Source organism: Geospiza fortis, unplaced genomic scaffold (genome assembly GCF_000277835.1).
Source record: "Geospiza fortis unplaced genomic scaffold, GeoFor_1.0 scaffold279, whole genome shotgun sequence".
Classification (NCBI taxonomy): Eukaryota; Metazoa; Chordata; class Aves; order Passeriformes; family Thraupidae; genus Geospiza; species Geospiza fortis.
The window spans coordinates 3,536,146-3,555,013 of NW_005054352.1; the positions used below are offsets into that span (position 1 = coordinate 3,536,146).

At 39.5% G+C, this 18,868-nt stretch overlaps 1 protein-coding gene across 1 annotated transcript in view; it reads left to right on the plus strand.

Moving 5' to 3' along the window:
- Window positions 1–18,868, plus strand: part of TRPM6 (transient receptor potential cation channel subfamily M member 6) — an 88,359-nt gene that overhangs the window by 17,624 nt on the left and 51,867 nt on the right. The window contains exons 4-13 of the mRNA XM_031058943.1: window positions 6,046–6,226; window positions 6,590–6,803; window positions 7,603–7,727; window positions 8,535–8,706; window positions 9,967–10,141; window positions 11,446–11,569; window positions 12,627–12,699; window positions 12,814–12,914; window positions 17,130–17,264; window positions 17,832–17,885. Coding sequence (XP_030914803.1) covers window positions 6,046–6,226; window positions 6,590–6,803; window positions 7,603–7,727; window positions 8,535–8,706; window positions 9,967–10,141; window positions 11,446–11,569; window positions 12,627–12,699; window positions 12,814–12,914; window positions 17,130–17,264; window positions 17,832–17,885 — 1,354 coding nt within the window. The remainder of the gene's footprint in view (window positions 1–6,045; window positions 6,227–6,589; window positions 6,804–7,602; window positions 7,728–8,534; window positions 8,707–9,966; window positions 10,142–11,445; window positions 11,570–12,626; window positions 12,700–12,813; window positions 12,915–17,129; window positions 17,265–17,831; window positions 17,886–18,868) is intronic.

Genomic DNA, 18,868 nt, shown 5'->3' on the forward strand with positions numbered 1-18,868 from the left:
ATATGTTGCCACATGAGCTCCTTCCAATGATCTTTCAAGAATCAAGATTGCTTTGTTGCTCTGCTGTGTGATATCACTTATGGCACCATAGCATCAAGGGCAATGAAGGTCATTTGTGATGTGTGTTCAGTGCCACTCTCCTAACCTGATCTTGGATGCTACCTTTATGAGTCCGTTAATAATTGTATCAAGTCCATGGGGAAGACAGCAGGGGATGATTTTCTCCAGCTTTTCATCCCCTTTTCTTCCTTCAGGCCTGTTATGACAACTTTGGAGAATTTAATTTTTTTTTGGATGTTGAGGAAACCATGTTGTTGTTGCTAAGTCTGCCAGGTCCCCCAACATGGTCCACACCATGGTTAGAGTCAAGAAAGGGATTTCTGGGAGGGTTCTTCAGAGTTCTGCCCCAAGGATGGACAATCATGAGTGGCATTCAATGTGGAAGGACATGGGCCAGTATTTGGAAGACTTCTCCAGTGAATTGGAAGTTCACCCCTAGTCCTAGGGGACCCTGTTTAAATGGTAAAATATATCATGGAAAAACGCTGTGCCAGTTCCAGAGAGGTGCAAAGTTATGCAACATGCTGGGCTCTGACTGCTCTTTATTGAACGTTCTCAATACTAGAATGTGCCCTCAGGAGGAGGACAAGGAAAGCAAAGCAAGAAGCACTGTGACCGCTCAACTGCACCTGTACCAGAGGAGCAGCCAGTGCCAGTAGTGGTTGCTCCTACAAATGAAGAAATCCAAGACCAAATCAGTTCACTTAGTCGGCTGAAGAGGAAGCAGGGTCTTCGTGACAGGAGGAAGAGGGAGAGCCAGATCCCCTGATCCCTATCCCTGGGTGAGCTGTGAGATATGTGAAAGATTTCAGCTGCTGGTCTGACCTGGTTGCTCTGATGCTCAGGTGTTGTGGCCCATGATATGACACTAGATGGTAATGAGGCTGAGGAGCTGGGATCCCTGTCCCAGGATCTGGCATTGACAAGGGCATTGGGAAGAGGACAGAAGCTCTCAGCCTTTGGAGGTGACTTCTGGCAAGTGTGAGAGAAAGGTTCTCTCTCAGGGATGATCTAGTAGTGCACCCAGGCAGCATGGCACCATGGAGAAAGGTATCCAGTACCTGGGAGAATGAGTGTTCTGGAGGTAGTCTCTAGGGATTCAAATAAGGTGCAGGCCCTGTAGATCTGGATGAGGTCCAGAGTGCACAATCTACGTTGCAGAAGTTTGTACGGAGCACATGATCATCATACACCAACTCACTGGCATCCATGTCCATGGCAGGAGGAGAACAAACAGTGCTTCAGGTAACTACAGGATTCCAGCAATATGAAGGTGATTTTTTTTTGTTTCCTGACTGACTTGAACCTTGGCTGTGGAAAGACTGCCCAAGACTGCCCAAGACTGGAGACAGATTCAAAAGGCTCAAGTAAGGTAGAGAGGAAATGTCCCATTCCCCACCAGTATGGACTTGTGTCTCTGCTATTGGGAGCAAGTGGACCCCTTCAAGAGAGAAGGTACTGATGATGAGCAAACCTGTGATTTTTGTTGCATGACCATGGAGACAATGTGTGGAAGTGGGATGGAAAATTCTCCTGAAGACTGCTTTTGCCATAAAGCGAGGTAAGGTCAACTTACTGCCCAGGAAAGTCAGTTAGGAATAAAATTCAATTTAGGAGTAAAATGACAGGATGGATGTCATCAAATTCCAATGGATGTGGTCAACACATTAACACCTGTGATCCCAGCCAACCAGCAAGAAAGAAGCACAGGCTTTTCGAGGTGTTGTTGGTTTTTTAAGGATCTGTGTTTAGGATTACAGTCAGATTGAAAGTCCTCTCAACCAAGTGACCTGAAAGAGGAATGATTTTAAATGTGGTCCTGAACAATAAGTTTTTGAACAAATCAAACTGGAGGCTGATCATGCAACAGCTCTTGCGCTGTCATGACAGGACAAGATGTGAAAGATGTGCTCTACATTGCAGGTGGGGAGAATGGTCCTTTCTGGAGCCTCTGGAAAAGTGTATCTGGGGAGGCTTAAGGAACCCCTTGGGTTCTGGAGTCAGGGATGTTCTTGGTTGCGGAATGGTACTCCCCAGTTCAGTGCCCCCACCAAGACTCTCCAAAACCACCTCTCTCTCTCTCCCACTCCATCTTCCCCTCCCCCTTTCCACTGCAGTGAGGTGAAGCTGAGAACTGGAGACACAAAAGGCAAAAGATCATGGTTTGAGATAAGAACAATTTACTGGAAACAGCAATTTGATAAGAAAAAAGCAAACAGTAACAGCAACAATGTTAATTTAAAAAGTGTACAAAAAAAAGGAGGAGCGATCGTGCAAAACTGCTCACTGTGGAGCTTGTGACCCCAGCAGGGCAAGCCTCACTGCTCTGTCCCTCTCGGGACTGGCACCACCTGAACCTGTCTATGGCTTGAAACCAGCTCCCTCCACTACACAAATTCAACCAGAAGTAATCTCTTCTCCCCACAAGAGAGAGAGACAGGCTCAACTCTGCCTCCAGCAAAGATGTGAGGTGCTAAAGAGTAACATCTGGGCCATAGCCATGCCCCATTGCAGCTACTGCAAGGAATTAACCCTGTCCCAGACAAAAGCAGGGCAGGGATACAAAGGATCTGAGCCCTGCTACACTCCAACTGAAAGAGACCCTGGCAGTTTATGAAGGTGTTTGAGCTACTTCAGAAGTGTTTGGCACCAAAGCACAGCTCCTCCTGGCACCCTGACTGCCACTGCTGGGCTGGATGTGCAAAGAGAAATTCCCTGCCACACATCATGACACTGATGCTTTACAGAATAAGTGGAGTGTGCTGATGACACAGCAAGCTTGAACAGGAAACTCCAATTACCCAGGAATCAGGAACTGGCCCGAAGACAAAAATGTCAGATTTTTCTCAGAAGAGGACGAAGAGGAGGTGAGACATCCTAAGGAGATCCCACCATATAGTCAGCTACCAGAAAATGAAAAGTGATACACTCTCTTCACTGATGCTTCCTGTTGTATTGGAGGGACACATCAAAAATGGGAAGCTGCTGTACTGGAGTCCTCTGTGGCAAGTTGCAGAAGCTATTGAGGGACAAGATGCATCAAGTCAGGTTGCAGAGCTGAAAGCCATCCAGCTGGCTTTAGACACCACTGAATGAGAGAAATGGCCAGTGCTCTACCCCTATATTGACTCATGAATGGTAGCAAATGCTCTGTAGGTGTGGCTTGAGCAGTGGAAAAATAAATAGGCAGTGCAGAGGTAAACCCATGTGGGCTGCTGAGCTCTGGAAAGACACCAGTGCCTATGCAGAGAAGCTGCTGTAAAAGCACATCATGTAGGTGCACACACCCCCAGGAGCTGGAGTGCTGAAGAACATCACAACAACAGACAGGTGGGTTGGGCTGCCAAGATTAAAGTGTCTTGGGTGGACCTGGACTGGCAGCATAAGGGTGAATTATTTCTGGCTCATTGGGCCCATGACACCTCAGGTCATCAGGGAAGAGATGCAGCAATACAGATGGGCTCTTGAGTGAGGGGTGGGTTTAATGATGTCACTATTTCAGGTGATCCATAACTGTGAAACATGCACTGCAATCAAGCAGGCGAAGTGGGTAAAGCCTCTGTGGTAAGGGGGATGATGGGTAAAATATAAATATGGAGAGGCCTGGCAGGTTCATTCCAGAGATCCCTGGTCCAGAGAGTGCCGTATTGAGGGGATATCAAGTTCCCCATCATGCACCAGCCTCTGGGGAAGTTGAATGATACAATGGACTGTTAAAACCACATTGAAGTTGGGCTGCCAAGATTAAAGTGTCTTGGGTGGACCTGGACTGGCAGCATAAGGGTGAATTATTTCTGGCTCATTGGGCCCATGACACCTCAGGTCATCAGGGAAGAGATGCAGCAATACAGATGGGCTCTTGAGTGAGGGGTGGGTTTAATGATGTCACTATTTCAGGTGATCCATAACTGTGAAACATGCACTGCAATCAAGCAGGCGAAGTGGGTAAAGCCTCTGTGGTAAGGGGGATGATGGGTAAAATATAAATATGGAGAGGCCTGGCAGGTTCATTCCAGAGATCCCTGGTCCAGAGAGTGCCGTATTGAGGGGATATCAAGTTCCCCATCATGCACCAGCCTCTGGGGAAGTTGAATGATACAATGGACTGTTAAAACCACATTGAAATCAATGGGTTGTAGTACCTTCAAACATTGGGATCTGCATTTAGGAAAACCATCTGGCTGGCTAATACCAGAGACTCTGCCAATTGAACTTGCCTTGCCCAATCAAAACGTCCATGTACTGTAGAAGGGGAGAAAAGGATAATGTCTCCATGGTACATATGAGGAATATGTTTGGGAAGTCAGTTTGCATTAGCCTGTCTCAAGCAAAGGCAAACCCACCCATGGGAATGTTTTTTTTCAATGACCTGGGTATGCTTGGTGGATAACGCAGAGGGACTATGAAACAGGATGTGTACCTGAAGGGGATTTTATTTTTGAGTGAGAACAGTTTGTAATGCCAAACTGTGTGTGTATTTTTGGTTGCTGAATGACACTGGCACTGTGTGCCATAACTGCCATGGACCGTGAGTATGGGCTGCTCCAGATACACTGGTCATGAGCTCGTGATGCAGCTTGCAACCACCTAACACCACACCAGCCCTCCTGCTCTGAAAAGCATCTAGGCCAGACAGAATCCACAGCCATGGGCTCAATGAACTCTACAGATATCTTGGAGGGATGGCCATTGACTATGATACCTAAAATGATACTTAAGCTTGTGTGTCTATATGTTTATATGTATATATATGTATAGATACACATGTATATGTGTGTGTATATGTATGTATGTATGTATGTATGTATATAACTGTAAGGCATATATTTTGGTCATGACATAGATGGTATAGAACAAGGGGTGAAAAATGTCCCCATTCCTGCCAGGACAGGGTTATTTTCTGCAGGAGCCAAGGGGGACATGGCTAGGATTTAGGGGTTGCTCTCCACCACCTGATATCACTGCTGGGAGAGAGGGATTCTCTCTCTTCCAGGGAGTATCATAGAATAGGCTGAGTTGGAAAGGATCCACGGTGAGCATTGAGCCCTGACAGGGCTATTCCCAAGAGTCATACCGTGTGCTGAAATGTATGGGCTGGCATAGAGTGACAGACGGAATGGTTATGTGTTGTGTATTGTTGAGGTATTTCTGTGAAATATTAATTTCTTTTGCTCTCTGTTATTAGTATTGTTGCTGTTACTGTTTGATCTCTTGTCTTGTTGATGTTTGCAGTAAATTGTTCTTATCTAATTCTGCAATCTTCACCTTATGTGTCTCCAGTTCTTCTCTCCAGTGCACTGCAGGGAGAAGGGAAGGGAAGGGAACGGAGTGAGTGAGTGACCAGTGTGTGGTTTGGAGACTCTCAGTGGGAGCACTAAAGTGAGGAGTACCATACCCAAACCATGACAATCTCCCTCAATACTGCACTTCAATCCATGTTTTTTGTATATGCACTCTGCTGGCTTCCAAGGGTTAACATAAAGGTCACCCTGAAATTCTCCTCCTGATTGTTGAGGATAACTCCTAGATCTTCCTTTAGTACTTAGAATAACCAGTGGTAAAACTCATAGCAAACCTTAGTGTCCTACAACATTCCTCTGAACTGGAACCAGTCAGAACCTGCATTGCTCAGGTCAGAATTTCTATATGGGACTCTCAAACAGTTACAGAACCACACAGAATCACAGCATGGTTTGGATTGGAAGGGACTATTGAAGACTGTCTAGTTCAATCCTCCCAACTGTTATTAGTGTTCCTCAGATAAAGAACAAATTCTATACCCAACTAAACGTATTTATGATATAATTCAATGTCACTTTGCTATTGTAGCAATTTTTTTCAATACAGCTAATTTTTACTGCATTCCATGTGAGAAAACTGCAGTATTTTTCTTTGCAGGAAGTTATTTGGGCTATTCACGTGTAGATCCTAAAGGTGTGTGCAAGTGAGTCTGATATAAAATAATTTCTGTATTTTTAATGTGAGGTGCTGCTGTGGACGGCTGATTGGAGAGCACCTAGGAACAGAATGCAGCTGGCCCGTTTATCAGGCTGGCTCACAGAGTGATGGTGGAGAATGGTCTGTGCAAAAACACACAAAGATGAGTCCAACAGATGCGTTTGGTACAATAAATTTTCAAGATGGAGACCACACGTACCATGCCAAGGTAATAGGTGCTGTGTTTATTTGTCTGACTGTTTTTGCAATTTCAGCATAAGAAAAGAAAGGCAAACAAAGGCAAAAATTTGATTGGGTGCATATCAGATTGATTGTCTTAAGAGGGCAAGGGAATCTACGAGTAAACTGGTTTAAATGAGTGTATATTTTTATGTTGAACTTCACTGTGGTTAGGGATACACTGTCCGTATTGCTCACATGCATTTTGGTGCTATCATGTTATGGTAGTATGACAGTTCTAATCCTTCACAAATCTGCAGGACATTTATCCTTAGAACTTTGTAATGTGTTGCAGTTTCTTCTCCTGAAGTATTTAAAAGATGTTTATTTTACCCATTATTTTCCTTTTCAGTATATTAGACTTTCTTATGACAGCAATTTGGATCAACTGTTGCACCTGATGGTTAAAGAATGGCAGATGGAATTGCCAAAGCTAGTGATCTCTGTTCATGGAGGCATTCAAAATTTCAAGCTTCCCTCAAAGGTCAAACAGGTTTTCAGCAAAGGGCTGCTGAAAGCAGCTGAGTCTACAGGAGCATGGATAATTACAGAAGGCATCAACAGCGGTAGTGTAATTATTTTTCTTTGTTTCACTTTTCCTTTTGGTTTTTTTCCTGCATAATAGCATGTAGGGTCAAAATAGAGTGAGATTATCTGAAAATTGGTGATATGTTAATACAAAATGAAGCCGTTTTTATATAAAGAACAGTGCATAATTCAAAGAGTGGGATCATGTTAGTTTGCTGTTGGCAAACATTCTGCATATTTTAATTAGAGCAGAGTATTCTGCAAGTATTAAGAAACACTGCATACAGCCAGAACTTATTTGCAGTAAATTTATCTGCTTCTTTAAAATATTTGGGTTTTGTGGACTATGATTAGTATTTTTGAAACAATTTTCAAAGCTCAATTTAACTTGTGTTTTATAATTGATAAAGTTTTATCAGGATAATCCAATCATTAGCCTATTAGTAGCTGAAAATCCCTTTGGACTACTCTCAAAAAATCAGAGGGGTCAGTAAACTGTGGAACTGAAAGTTTTACTTCTTTAGCTGTTATTCAGTCTCATGATCTTACAGGAGAACTGTCCTGGGCATTTATGTAACTAATGAAGTTTTATGGATGTGAAAAGCACCATTAGCAACATGTAAGAGTATTATTAATTAGAAATATGTGCCGAATTTGAAGCAGTGGTACATTACACCTGAGCTGTGAAGTGTACATCAAATACACAAGTTGGGTACAATGTTTTGGTTTTGGTTGAAACACAACTACAGTACAAATTATGTGATGTGAAAACTTTCTTGGTGTCCTGTAACGAGTCTCTGAATATGGAAAAAAAATATGATTTGATTATCTGTTTAGGAGTGTCCAGGCACGTGGGGGATGCACTCAAAGGCCGTGCCTCACCACACCTGAGAAAGATCTGTGCTATTGGGATTCCTCCATGGGGTATCATTGAGAATCAGAGGGATCTGATCGGAAAAGATGTGAGTTGGATGCATTTTAATAACAAAAGCCTTCATGTTCATAGAATGTTAGAGTTTTCTTGCATGCCTGATTTTCTTCCAGAATAACTTCACTAGTTTGATCTTTTTTTCACTATAACAGAAGATTAGTGTTTGGATTAGGATTGCCGATTTTACTTGGCAACAGAATTTTGCATGGCATGTTGAGGCGCTGCATTTTGCTTTTTATGTATAAATGAATAGCTTTAAAATACCTCTCTTCTTACAGGAAAGTGCCATTCCTTTTTAAAATTTTGTAATTATGTTGGCAACTCTCTTGTAGGTGTAAATTGTTTTTCTATATTAAGATTCAGAATGAACAGTCAGGTTAGCAATATACACAAATAAGCTATTAATATGTGTATTATTTTATTCACAGTCTATTTCATATTCACAAACTATGACTTTATCTGAGGGCATAATCTACTCAAGTGTCTAAAGGAACTTAAGTAGTAAGGTGAAATCATTCCTGATAAAGGTTAACTCACGTATTTTTAATGGGAATATAACCCAGGGAAACTATGCCATGGTGTCCTAGCTGTTGCAAAGAATGACAGGCAGTGACTCTAAGGGTTACAAACCCAATCAGAAGTGTTTTCTGAGGTATTAATTACGGGTTTGTTGTTGTTAAGTATTAAATGCTAAGAATCAAATGTTTGAGTAGCTCTAAAACATGATGGAGGATTCTGAACAGCCACACTGTGATGAAGAAATACATACAAGTGAGGAAATATAAATTGTGCTATTTTGTTGGTTTCTTTGAGGACATTTTTATTTTGGTTTTCTCAGGTAGTTTGCCTGTACCAGACTCTTGGTAACCCACTCAGCAAGCTGAGTACGCTCAACAGCATGCATTCTCATTTTCTAATGGCAGATGATGGTACAGTAGGCAAGTATGGGAATGAAATGATGCTCAGGAGGAATTTGGAGAAGTACATGTCACTTCAAAAAATACACACAAGTGAGTATTGCTGTGGCATATCTGCTTTATGGCAGAAAAACCTACCCTAAAAGATGGGGAGGTACTTTACCTTTCATGTTATGTATTGTACATCTTGATTTGCCATAGCTTTCACTGAGGTCAAATGTCATTAACTGTATGTGTCTTGAACTCTAAAACTCAGGAAAGTGAAAAGGACAGCATTTTTATAAAGCATTATGCATATGGATGAACTTACAAATGGGTTTCTCAGTTGTAGAGACATCTAAATGACTCAGATTATTTAGAAAATACTGAGCAACTGCTCACAGTTTTATGTGGTCGCTATTTCACCACTAGATACTTCCCCAGCATTTTGTGAGATGGAAAGATTGTTACATTCAATGGAATTCAAATCCTTTTTACCATGTTAACTACTTTTGCCCTCATCACTCCTCTCTACTGCAAGTCTGTGACCTCCTCAAGTACAACAATGAAGAGTGGTTGCAGGAGCAAAACCTTTAGCCAATGTTTGACAGATTGCATTGCTTCCACTGTTTATTTATAGAGTAAATAAGTTACAGTAAAGAAATAATTAAATAAATGTTTATTACATAGACAGTTATTTCCTTTTATGCACTTCTTGTACAAATTATTTGTGGAAGTTCACTCTTACCTAGTCATTCAAATCTTGAGGTAGGTAAAAAAGGCAGTAGTATTATGATGTTGATGTTGCTTCCTTTATCTGCTCACATAATAGAATTGACAAACTTAGAAACCAACCCAATTTTCAACATGTTCGTGTATAGAGCTTTTTACTTGGACTCTTTTATTTTCTTAGTATGAGCTTTTGTAAGTCAGGCTTTCACTTTCATTTCTATTGCATTGTACTTGAAATTCTTTTCTGTTTTTTCGAAAAACCTGCCCTGCTGATGTAACACTGGGAAGAGTCTCTGAAGAAATACCTGATTACTTTTCTATGTCTGTAGGTAAATATGTGGCTGTTGAACATGTTTCAAATGCCCTTGCATGTGACAACTATTATAAAGGGAAGAGGGATATTTAGAAGGATGTTCTTTCTTCCCGATGGTTTCAGTTTTTTCAGTAGTTTTTCATGATCTTTTTTGATTGAGTTGAAGAAGTTTTCTAAAAGTCTTAAAAGATGTAAGTGAAATGATAGATGGTGAAGGAATGATTTCCTCTCCATGTTGAACCATGTATAAGTATTTTTTCCCCAATGGTTTGGCTTTTGTATGTGTGGCTGAGATTTGTTTGTAACTGGTTAGGTGTGTTTTGAAACAGGAATGGGCCAACGTGTTCCCATGGTGGGGCTGGTGCTGGAAGGAGGCCCCAGTGTGATCCTGATGGTGTGGGAGTACGTGAGGGCCAGCCCAGCTGTGCCAGTGGTGGTCTACGAGGGCACTGGCAGAGCTGCAGATATCCTGGCCTTTGCCCACAAGCACACAGGTGACACGGGGTGAGTAGTGGCACCATGCTCCTCCTCCCTGGTCTGCCATGCTGGCAGGCACATGCAAACCCCTGTCTCAAACTGCTGGGATCATTTCTAATGCTTCTGGTAGTGATGCCCCTCTGGTCTTTTGCCAGCTTTAACTTCTGTGGTAAGAGAATGAGTTTCTTTCTTCCCTGCCTCAAACTAGTGCTGAGATAATTATTCTGCCAAATTTACTATGGCTTTTTTGAAGAGAGAAAACTGCATGTAACTACTCTGAGTTATGAAATTTCTCACCTTTGGCGAGACACACTCATGGACTACCCCCAGAGTATTTGCTATTGTTCAGCTCATCCTTGTCTCCAGCTATCAATATTCTGTCTGTGGGCTTGGATTTGGATTGTACAAAACTTTTGAGACTAGAGCTGGGGCTCACTGCTGTAGAAGCCTCAGGCTGGAGTAGAAGGAAGACCAAGTTTCTTCATCTTTGGTTTTGGGTTACTAAGCGGTAGCCCAGATTTGTCACCCTTGTTGAGGTGCCTGTGTCACCACCAGTCCAGTCTCAACTGCAGACCCTATTGAACCTACCCTGGTGAAAATTTTGCATCCAAACTGGACATAAAATATATGTTTGCATAGAAAATTAATATTATATGTAAAAGTTTTTCAAAGTCAAAGAGCTTTTTAAATAAAAAATTGAATTTTAAAGAGGTGCCCTGTGTTCACTCCCATTTAAGAAAATGAACTATTTAATAAACTTCATATCCTAATTGTTTACTTATTGTCTTTCGTGAATATACTTTTGGATATGTGGTATTTACTCCTAGTGTGTTTGAGAACTTTTTTCTTCACTTGCTTTTTCCCCTATATTTATGAAATTTTAAAAAAATTCCTTCAATTAAAAAAAAAGGAAAATATGAATGGAAAGGTTAACAGAAAGACAAAAATAAGGGAAAATGGGAGAGGTATGAAGTCTAATGAGCAAATGGTAAGGAATTTCATTTTATGTCTATTTTTATTTCTTTATTGGAAAAAAGAAAAATCACTTTCAGTAATTTTTAGATCTATGTTCACAGAAAATCCTTTGAAAATTGTTAATTTACTCATGTGTTGTATTTTCAACAGTAAATATGTATGTCAGAACAAATGTGTATGTGATTAATAGTTTATATTATGGGATAACTTTTCTCCGTGTTGAATGACAGATTAAGTCAACAGGGAAGTAGAAGAAAAAGAAATTTCTCCTAAGTTTCAGCTTTTCTGAAGCGCTATTTGGGTGGGTAAGAAATATCTAAAATAGAATTGCCATTGATTATATGTCTGTTTTCCAGGGATCTGTGCCCTCAGGTGAAGGAGGAGATCTTAATGATGATTCAGAACATGTTTAGGTTGGAACAGAAGCAGTGCAGTCGCCTATTTCATGTTTTGATGGAATGCATGAAACACAGAGAGTCTGTGAGTAGGGTTCATGTGCTGAGGTTAGAGGTCTTCATTTCCTGTTATCCTTTTTGCTCTTTCTCTGGTGGGTTGGCATGGGCACAGGTGTTATATCTAAGATAAAGATAACACAATTGTGTCTGCGCCAATTTCTATATTGAATAGCTCTACAGAGCTTGTTTAGTTAGCTTATCAAGTTTCAGTTTCAAACATTGTTAATAAAATGAGAACCTTTCTGATTTTAATAAAAGACCGAATATCTTTGTTTTCACAAGAAAGATCAAGTAATTCCTAAATTTTTCTTCTCCATTAGAGTCTTATTTACAATTTAGAAAGGTTTCCTTCTATTCTTCTTCTCACAAGAGAATTGTGCTAGAACTTGTCTCTGAAATATGGCTAGTAACTGGACATCCCTTCCCTCCCTCCCTCCAGCTGCTGGCCATGCACTTGAGTAAACCATATTGGCTGCCACCAGTCACCATCTTATTTTCCATGTGACTTAGCATAGTTTCCAGGAGCATCTGCTCCATGCTTGTGCTGAAATGGATTGGCCTGTAGTTCCCTAGGTCTTTCTTTCTAGCCTTTTAAAAAACAGTAGTTTTGTTTACCCTTTTCCAGTTACTTTGCCTCTGTCACAACATTTCAAATATGATGGAGTTCCCAGTACTTAAACAAATAATGATAATTGGACTAATAATCACTAAAATGGATACTAGCCAGTACATTTTTAGTATTTTTTGTATTACTTTATTTGAGTGTCTGTTTTCTAGTTGAGAACTGAGTGAATATCAGCAGTGTTGCATTTGTACATTTCTCAGGTTTAGAGGTTAATCAAAAGGAAACAAACTCATGTAGACTCTTGCAGTAGGTTTATTCCAATTTTCCTGGGGTGCCATTGCATTAAAAACCAAAATGGTGCAGTTTCTGTCTGAAGCAAAGGAAAATTGTGTCTGGACCCTTGCCATTGTTTGTGTTGAAATGTGTATGATTTAATCTACCACAGCCCATACAAAGGAGAAATAACTACAGACTTCTCTGCCTCACCTCAAACAGTGTACTTCTGCAATTCTAACAGATAACCGTATTTGATGCTGAGTCAGAAGATGAGCAGGACATTGATTTGGCAATTCTGACGGCACTCTTGAAAGGTATTGAAAAATATGACCTGTTTTTATCTGGCATGCAGTCTCACTGACTTATCTTTACAAAGTAAGAGAGTAACATAAATATGTGGAAACTGATAAATCCTTGCTGCCTCCTAGGTACGAATATATCTGCTTCAGATCAGCTAGATTTGGCATTGGCCTGGAACCAGCTAGATATTGCCAAGAAACACATACTTGTTTATGGACAACACTGGAAGGTACTATTACCTGCTCTTTCTCACCCTGTCTTTACACTTTTTTATGGCGACTAATTTTTCCTGATTTGCATTTGTCAAGCTTTAATTAATAGTTTGAAGACTGGACTCAGTCTTTTGTAGTCTGCTTCAATATTGGAGGAGCATTGCCCTTAAAATAGTGAAATATTCAACTATACAGTGCGTCAGATCGCATTTATTTTTTCAGAGAAGAGATGATATCCTAAGGTTGGTTTTGCTGTGAGCTTTTCCAAGTAGTTTCAGTTTAATTCTGGGTATGTATTTTTCAAGCCCGTGTTGGCAATCAGTGGTGCTTAGGGATATTTCATTGTAGCTTAGAATACTCTTTTCTCCAAAGATATAAACCCCAAAAGGGGTGTTGCATCTGTTTTCCTAGCTCTAGACAGAAATACAGAAATCCCAGAGTAAATCACCAGGTAAAAAAAAGGTAATGTCATTATTTTAGATATAGTTTCTTAGGAATAGCTGCAATGAGAGAGTTATGATCCGATTATAAGAGACGTCTCTACTCAATTTAAGGTGTAGAAGAGACCATACCCAATAGTAGAGATTTTTTAACAGTGAATGTGAGGTGTGAGAAGGGGACAGAGAAAGAGGGTGAGAGAGAGATGGTAAACAAAAGATACCACTGCAGGGATTCCTGCAGTGTCCTGTTGTTTATTCTTCACCCTGGTCTTCAGAGGTGAGGTGCCTGAGCTGTCCTTCTGGAGGTGCCACTTTTACGCAGGCTAGGTACCAGATGCTCACAAGATGTGCTGTTCCCATATTGGAAGTCCATTCCCATAACTTGAGTTGGCATGCAGATAAGCACTTGCTTCCTTTCTCACAGTTTGCCACAGTGGGAATTTTTGTCCAGAATGCTAACCAAACCTTTACCTCTCTTAGGCCTGGAATTAACTCTTTCCTGCTGTGCCATCGGTGCTTATCGCAGGTTCTGTTGTGGTGGCTTATCTTATCAGGACAGTGTTTTGGGACAACTAAGTGCATTTTTAGGTCCTTACAGAAGGCAAGCCAGGATTTAGACTTGCATGTGTGTGAAAGAACATACAGTAGCAATTAAATTAATTAATTATTTAATTAAATTTAAATTATGGTTTTCAAATTTTCATATGTAATGCAGTACTTAAATATAACCCTCCATAAATGAGTTTTTTTTGTACATAAGAAGATTTTTATAGATGACAAATATAAAACTCTGTGTGCCTCAACACATTTTTCCCATTTGTTATATGAATTAATATTTTCTTCAAGACATAAAATGGTCCAAGAAGTACTTCCCAGAAGTACTCTTTCATTCCCTGCCAAGAATTACAAGGTTGATTTTTTTCAGTCCCCAGTGTGTTTTCTTCTTTAAAATGTAAATTTTGAAAAATGGGCAGTTGTACATATATGAGTGGCCATAGCTGGTTGTTTGCCACAACAAGAGACCTGATTTTTTTAATCACCAGACCATATTTTTTGTGGTGCATAAGGCTGAACATATGGAGGACTATGCCTGGGATGTTCATTCAACATCCATGAATTAAAGACAGGATATAGGAAAAAATTTATTAATGAGAAGTGTTATCAACTGTTGGAACAGGCTCCTCAGGGATGTGTTATCAACCACAGAACTACTTAAAAGACATAGATGTGGCACTTAGGAATAGAGTTAGTGGTGGATTTGTCAGTGTTAGATTTGCTGATTGACTTGATGATCTAAAGATCTTTTCCCAACTAAGTTATTCTATGATTCTGTGTGTGGGGAAAATAATAACATTTTTCTGATCCCCACATCTTCAACACAGAAAGGTTTAGGGACTGATTGAGCAGTTCAGCCTCTTTACTCTTGACTTTTCCAAGGTGAATATCAATTTGGTTTTACCATATTTTAAACAATATTTTCTGCTCTTCTGTGTACTTGAATATTCAGATGTAAAAGTCATCTTTTGGGATCGGTAGATCAGCACTCAATATTTTCATTTAGATATTTAGGGAAAAATTATTATTTTACATATTGTTCTATATTAACTAAAGGATAAATCCTAATAGGCTGTATGCCTTTAAAAAATGTTTCTAACTTATATCTGGTTTATATTATTGATTGCAGAAGGTAGGTCCACTAGAACTTTCTTCTGCCTGTCACTGCCAAAATTCTGGTTTCTCTCTACAAAGTAACTACCTTGCTTCGACTTACTCTGCTGTGTTTTTTCATATTGTTATTATTGTACGTCTGTTCTATTTGTCCTTACAAAGTCCTAACTCTATTGATATGCCATACTTTGACAACTTGGTTTTTAACAATTTGTGTATTTCATATCTACTGTCTATGTTTCTGATGTCAAAGGGGCTGATTTCAACTGTACTTCAGTTCTCTGGAAACTCTTAGGTGAATACCACAGGGTCCTGACAATTTGCCACTACCACTTCATGGATGGTTTCTATAATCTTTTCTACTGATGCTTCGGTTTGACACAGTTCCTCAGATTTTTCTGCCATAAAGAACTTTGATAGGTGACTTTCCCAGCCTGTTTGGTAAGCAGTAGGACAATAAATTAGTTTGCTGTGTCTGCAATAACCTTAAGTGTTTCTTTTATACCTGGTCATCCTCTGTCCTTACAGGTCCACTGGCAGTCCCCCTACTTCCGCTCCTCTGCTTCTGATATGTTTGAAAAAAGCCAGTGTATCTGTTCATATCTATTTCAGTACAATGTTCAGCACCATTTTGAATGAAAAGCCATTGTCAAATAATAATTGTGTTCTCCCATTCACATAAGATTTAAAGATCTCATAATAAAAAAACCTCACATCTCTTACTGCTTCTCCAGGCAAAAATTGGGATGACATATATACCTGACTGCTTTTCTTTTTAGGCAGGGGAAAAAACCCAGTGTTCCTGCATTGAACAAAAAAAAAAAAAAAGGAAGAAAGCATATAAGGACAGTTTTAAAGCTTGCCTTTAACTTAGTTGCTTTCTTAATTAAAGTGAAGCAATCCTCTGACTGTCAGGTACTGCTAGACCTGCAATTGTCAGGGTTCTCCTGTTTCTGCTGAGTTATTGTGGTTGTGTGTTCAAATTTTGAGTTACATATTTAGGGACAGTTTTTAGGTGGTTGTCTGTGGACTCCTATAATATTTCTGTTCACTTAAGTGTTTCAAGGAAACATGTACAATTATGCACGTGTCCTTTCTTTTTAGAAAGGAGCTTAGAAGGTAAAGGTTATGACCAGGTGTGGCTGTATTTCTGTTTAAATCAGCTCTACCTCAAATACCAAAGAATACCATTCTAATAGTTTTCAAGGGACTGCTGACCTCTTCAGACACACTGCCAGCTGAAGGACTGTTAGAAGAAATTTAATGCAAGAATGTCCAGTCATTCGCAGATATTTCTGGGAAAAAAACCCCAATAATTCAGGATTAGTGGAAAAGTTTTCTTTTTATGTGCAAGAATTCTGTAACATTTGTTAGTCATCTTTTAAAATAATATCCGTTAAACCTCAATGTAGACATGGAATGTACTATTTTCAAGTTAGCACTAGCACCTGCCCCATTAGTGCTCCAGCCTCCACATTCTGCTCATCCCATGGCATTTCCTGTGCATATGTGTTCTGTAGAAAAACTTCATGTGGATTTATATTAACCTCATATGTCTAACTCCTTTGCCACTTTGCATGTATAAGCCCTGCTGAGCTCTGTTCAAATGCCATGCGTAGAGTACTTCCACCATTTGGACACTGCTTGTAGGTAGATCTCTGCTTCATGTTTCCTCTGTGGCAGTTTATTCTAATACACATTCTCTCTCATACTTGAAAAAAGAGTTTGCTTTAAAGAACTTGCAGTTCTGTAGAGACTTCTGTATGGCACTTCGAAATAGCTTTTGTCATGTGTCAAAAAAAAAAAAAAAAAAAGAAAAAGGCTTCTCCCATTCCCTGCATTATCATACTTTATCTTCTGAACTGAATTACAGAGTAGAGAATGTATTATCAGAGTCTGATTGTAGAACTCTCTAGAGATGTTGGGTTTATGGAAACTGTTTTCCTTCCCCTCTATTGGCTTTTTACACAGATGTTTCCTCCAGCATTTTTTTCTTTTGTACTTGCACTTTAAATATACATAGAGACAAGTCACTGTGGTGGAGAGATTATTAGCTCCAGGAATGTCTTATTTATTTCCAAAAGTAATTTTCTAATATTTTCCTTCAACTCTGTCCATTTGGAGGTTGGTGCCTTGGAACAGGCAATGCTGGATGCTTTAGTCATGGATCGTGTGGATTTTGTTAAACTGTTAATAGAACACGGAGTGAACATGCACCGTTTTCTTACCATATCTCGTTTGGAAGAACTTTACAATACAGTGAGTATTTGAAATCCCAATGTACCACTTTAGATGTGAAAGCTTGGAAACAATGCTGTTTTGCCTAAGGGGTGTGATGATTAGGCCACATTTTTATGAAGGCTTTTGAAAAAAAAACAAAAAAGAAAAATTAATGGGTGTGGTTATTTTTGATTGCAATGTGGGGGTTTGGGAATGGTGTACCTGATTGTTATTTTTGACTCACTGTCACTAGCTTGGGTACTCATTGGAAGCTGATAAGAAATATGTTCAGATTTTAATCTGATATGTAATACATGCTTACCTTGCTGAAAATGATTTGTTGTTTAGACCAAAGCTATATCAGCTTCTTTCTAGAATAAGTCAAGATTTAAGATAGTGGAGGTTGCTGATTGGTGTTGAAGTTTTTTTTAAGATTTGTGAGTAGAGTGGGGAGAGTTTGAATCACAGTAGTTTATTTTGTAGATTTTTTTAAGTTGTTATATTAATTATGTTATGATATGTTATATTTCTTATATATATTATATGTATTGATTTTCTAGTGTAGAGTGACATGTTTGCTTACTGTCTTTTCTATTCACACCACAGAAACAAGGACCAGCAAATCTGCTTTTACACCATCTAGTTCGAGATGTGAAACAGGTAATAGGGATGGGAAAGGCTGAGGACAAAAATGCTAGATTAATACTTCACCAACACTGGCAAGTTGCTATTAGATAATACAGGAGAATTTTGGTAATAGAAGTGACAGCTTCATTACTGCAGTGCTAAATAGTTTCATCTTAATTCCACTGACCCCCTAAGCAATTAACCAATATACTGCTGCTGAGGCTCCCGAGGGTCCTGTACCTTAATTTCAAAGCCCAGTAGTTCATCCAGATCAGACTCTCTCACATTACTAAATTGACATTTTGAAGTGATGGTACAAAAGACTTAGTGAATTAGTGCAGTGGTTATGCTCCTTGCTTTAAGGTTTTCTGTTTTTTCCCCAAAGTTAAGGTCTTTCCTTGTTAGAGCAGTAATGAAAAGATATTGTGACAAGAGATAATATTTGGATGTGCTGCATTGCCTAGGAGAACAGAAGGTGGCAGTGGATGACTACTGCATGGAGCACTGGTTCCATTAGTGATATAGTAGCAGTCTTGTTATTTAGATACATCATTAATTTATTTCACAATTCTGTTATTCTGTTGTTCCTCGCAGCACTGCTTAGCCAGAAAGGGATGAGCTTTCTTTATGCATTCATACTTCAACACAGGAGATTCCTAGATCCAAATCTAGACTAATTGGCTAATTCTTTCCAGGGTGTGATTGCTAAGATAAAATGAAATGTCAAGTCTGACTGTTTGCAGAGTTCTGTTGGGTTTGTGGTATCATTTTGCTACTGCGGATAACTTTCATGTCAATCCCATTAATGATTCTTTAGATAGATGTAGGGTATCCTGGTCTCCCAAACAAACTGTTTTCTGTGTTTTTTCATACTGATGGACATATTCAAGATCTATTATATGTTATATGTTGAAAGGTCTAAATCTTGAAAAACATTGGGCTTCTCCAGGCTGAGAAAATCTCTTCTTCACTGAAGTGATTAATATGATCACATCTCTAAAACCCATATATATATA